Below are 3,089 nucleotides of genomic sequence, written 5' to 3' on the forward strand. Positions count from 1 at the left end.
CTTATAATGGTGACAGAGATATGTAAGGGCATTTAACAATTTAACAATAAACTTGCGATGAGTGCGATGCACAAAGTAACGGGGTGGTAGTTGTAACACACGTGGTTTGAATATTATTTTACCATAGTAACATTTCAATTCTGGCTTAAGTACATTTTTTATCTCAGTTTTTATTATTTATCATATTTTATTATTCATTTAAAATGAGACAAATCTGCTGTTATTTTAATCTCCAATCTGTTATTTATCAGTTCAGATAGTTTTTTAATGCTAGTAGAAGACACTAACCAGTTTTATATTCCAGTTGCGCAGATGGGGCACGATGTAACACTGCGTTACAATGTGCTATTCTATGACATTAGCGATGTAATTTACACTATTTACTTTAATTAATTTTAATGAGAAACAACGAGAAACAGGTGAATAAAGACTGACAGTCAATGTTTAATGTTTAGAAATTATTATTTCAAGACATGTAAAGCATTTTTGCTCGTTTATGTGGGCCGTCCCAAACATGGATGCAATGTGTTCTTTGTCAAACTCCAAAATCAGATTATTTTTAATTCTTAAAAAATGCCATTATTTTATTTGAAAAAATTTTATTTGTCTTGTATATTTTTTTCATTGGATCAGATAAGATTTTAAGCTGTCATATGGTCAAGTTACAACGTGCCCCTCAGATGTTACAATGTGTTCCACCTACGGGGCATGTTGTCACATTTCACTTCCATTTTTTGAGGGTAAATAAAGAAAAACGTATACACTGTAATTAAGAAACAAAGCGACATATTTAGACATACTAGACAAGTGTAAAACTACCGTGGATAAAAAAATATATATATTCTGAACCCCATGTGGATTTACACAAACTGAGAAAGTCAAAAAGTGTTACTTTGTGCCCCGCTCTCCCCTACCTCTGTAAATAAATACAATATAAATTCACGTCTCGCGCACTTTAACGGCCTTTGAATGTAACGTGTACGTTCCCTTGGAACTGGAATCATGGCGGAATTTCATGTGAAGTCCACTTCGCGGGGCACTTACGGTCGAATAAGACAACGCTTGAATGCTGCCTGAACAAGTCCTTACTGAAGGGAAAGTGTTGACTGGTGTCTCCACCAAATTCGGGGGATCCCTTCAGCTCGTGGAGCCCTCTCGAACACCACCCTCCTGGGATCGCTTGATCGTTCGGGGCCTGACCGCGAATTTAACCACCCATAACTCCCGAACCCCGGGGGCTATCCACGTAGGGGGGGGATCTCATTCGAAAGAGGGCCTCTAGACATACACTCGATTCGCGTTCCAGAGGGTTCCTCGAGCCCTTACGGAGATATGGCCGTTCAAAGTTTCAATGGTTTTCCATTGACTTAAGCTTTAAAGCGTTTCATCCAGTAGCAAACAATGGAGCGCGCTCTGCTGGACAAACTAAGTAATTACACCCTTTCAAGCATTTTATCTGCTTTATATGTTCTGTAAAAAAAAAATTCATAACAGCGGCATATCCACCGATACCGATATATCGGCGACAGCCTCATATCGGCCGATAATATCAGCAAAACGATATATCGGTCGGGCTCTAGTTTTGAGTTGATTAGCTGATTGGCATGTCACCATATTCTAATTGGTTGAGATAGTGAATTGGTGGGTTTTTGTTATATGTGAGCCAAAATCATCACAATTAAAAGAACCAAAGACTTAAACTACTTCAGTCTGTGTGCACTGAATTGATTTAACACACGAGTTTCACAATTTGAGTTGAATTACTGAAACAAATGAACTTTTCCACGACATTCTAATTTATTGAGATGCACCTGTATAGACATTTTTAAATAGTTTTTGCATGCTAACAAAGCAGGTTCTGGATACCCAGTTTAAAACCGAATCAAAACCCAGCTGAGAACCAGTCATAAAGCGATTAGCTCATTGAAAACTGAAGAGCATCGCTAGCGTTAACGTTAGAGCAGATTGAAACTCGTTTTAACCACAGATGAGACCATGGAAAATTCTATTTCCTTCTATTTTCAAACAGAATCGAGTTTGCAGCCAACAAAACACCAGACTGCTGTCAAACTACAGACTTAATACAGCGAACGCTGTTGTTTACTCGGAGTTTGAGTTGTTTCTGTTGGTCACGGCTGACATAAAACGCGCTCGCGGTGATAAATCTCTTTAGTCTAATCCATAATCTCGCTTCTCAGAGCTGCTCAGGTACCTGGACGAACACTGGCCACCTTTAAACGACTCACAAACACGAAGAAACACAAAGACTTCGAACAGAAACTCGGAGAGAGAGAGACGCGCGTTACATTGCGCTTCTGAGGTAACTTAAACCGTCGCCGTCTTGAGGCGAAAAGCGCTCAAACTTTCAAACTGACGTTACAGCGTGAGTGAAATGTAATAAAGTCGGTTTTCGAGTTCACTTACCCATGTTTTCAAGCGTCCCAGCACTACTTCTTCTGCTGCAGTCGCCTCAACTGTTGAGCGTCTGATAATAATAACGGACAACGGAACGCAGACCGACGCTGAGAGGAGGCGCTCGAGCGCGTGACGTCAGCAGCAGGGATCACCCAAGCCCCGCCCCCCGCCCCGCCCAGTCTGTAATAAAAGGGCTGCTAAAGTAAAGAAATAAACATATATAATGCAAAATCAGATAATACAGTCTGACTAGTAATAATAATACGTATTATGATGATGAATAAGATTAGTATTATTACATCAAGTATTGTATATGTATCAGGTATGATGTTATGTCTCTAATGCATGCCGTCCACAACATAACCAGTTCATTTAGTGCAGAAAAGCTAGTTCATGCATTCAAGACCTCTAGACTGGACTATTGTAATGCACTGCTAGCTGGTCGTCCTGCATCTTCAGTAAACAAGCTACAGGTAGTCCAAAATGCAGCGGCTAGAGTCCTTACCAGAAAATATGTATTATTCGTTAGTTTGGGTTAAACAAATCAGTTTTGCTTGGTTGGAACAGCAGCTACGCTAACTACGTCTCTGTTTGTTTCTCTGTTTTTTGGAAAACTAAGGATTTACACAAGCTTCAGTCTGGATCCAGAACACCTGAGAAGAGATGATGCAACC

At 39.9% G+C, this 3,089-nt stretch overlaps 1 protein-coding gene across 2 annotated transcripts in view; it reads right to left on the reverse strand.

Annotated features, from left to right (window-relative positions):
* gpm6bb (glycoprotein M6Bb) overlaps positions 1–2,523 on the reverse strand; it is a 53,158-nt gene extending 50,635 nt beyond the window's left edge. For both annotated transcript variants that reach the window (XM_016256512.1, XM_016256513.1), the window contains exon 1: positions 2,425–2,523. In XM_016256512.1, the coding sequence (XP_016111998.1) occupies positions 2,425–2,428 (4 nt within the window). In that variant the 5' untranslated portion in view covers positions 2,429–2,523. The remainder of the gene's footprint in view (positions 1–2,424) is intronic.
* Between the last annotated feature and the right edge of the window lie 566 nt (positions 2,524–3,089).

This window comes from Sinocyclocheilus grahami, unplaced genomic scaffold (genome assembly GCF_001515645.1).
Source record: "Sinocyclocheilus grahami isolate Dianchi unplaced genomic scaffold, SAMN03320097.WGS_v1.1 scaffold1437.1, whole genome shotgun sequence".
Taxonomy (NCBI): Eukaryota; Metazoa; Chordata; class Actinopteri; order Cypriniformes; family Cyprinidae; genus Sinocyclocheilus; species Sinocyclocheilus grahami.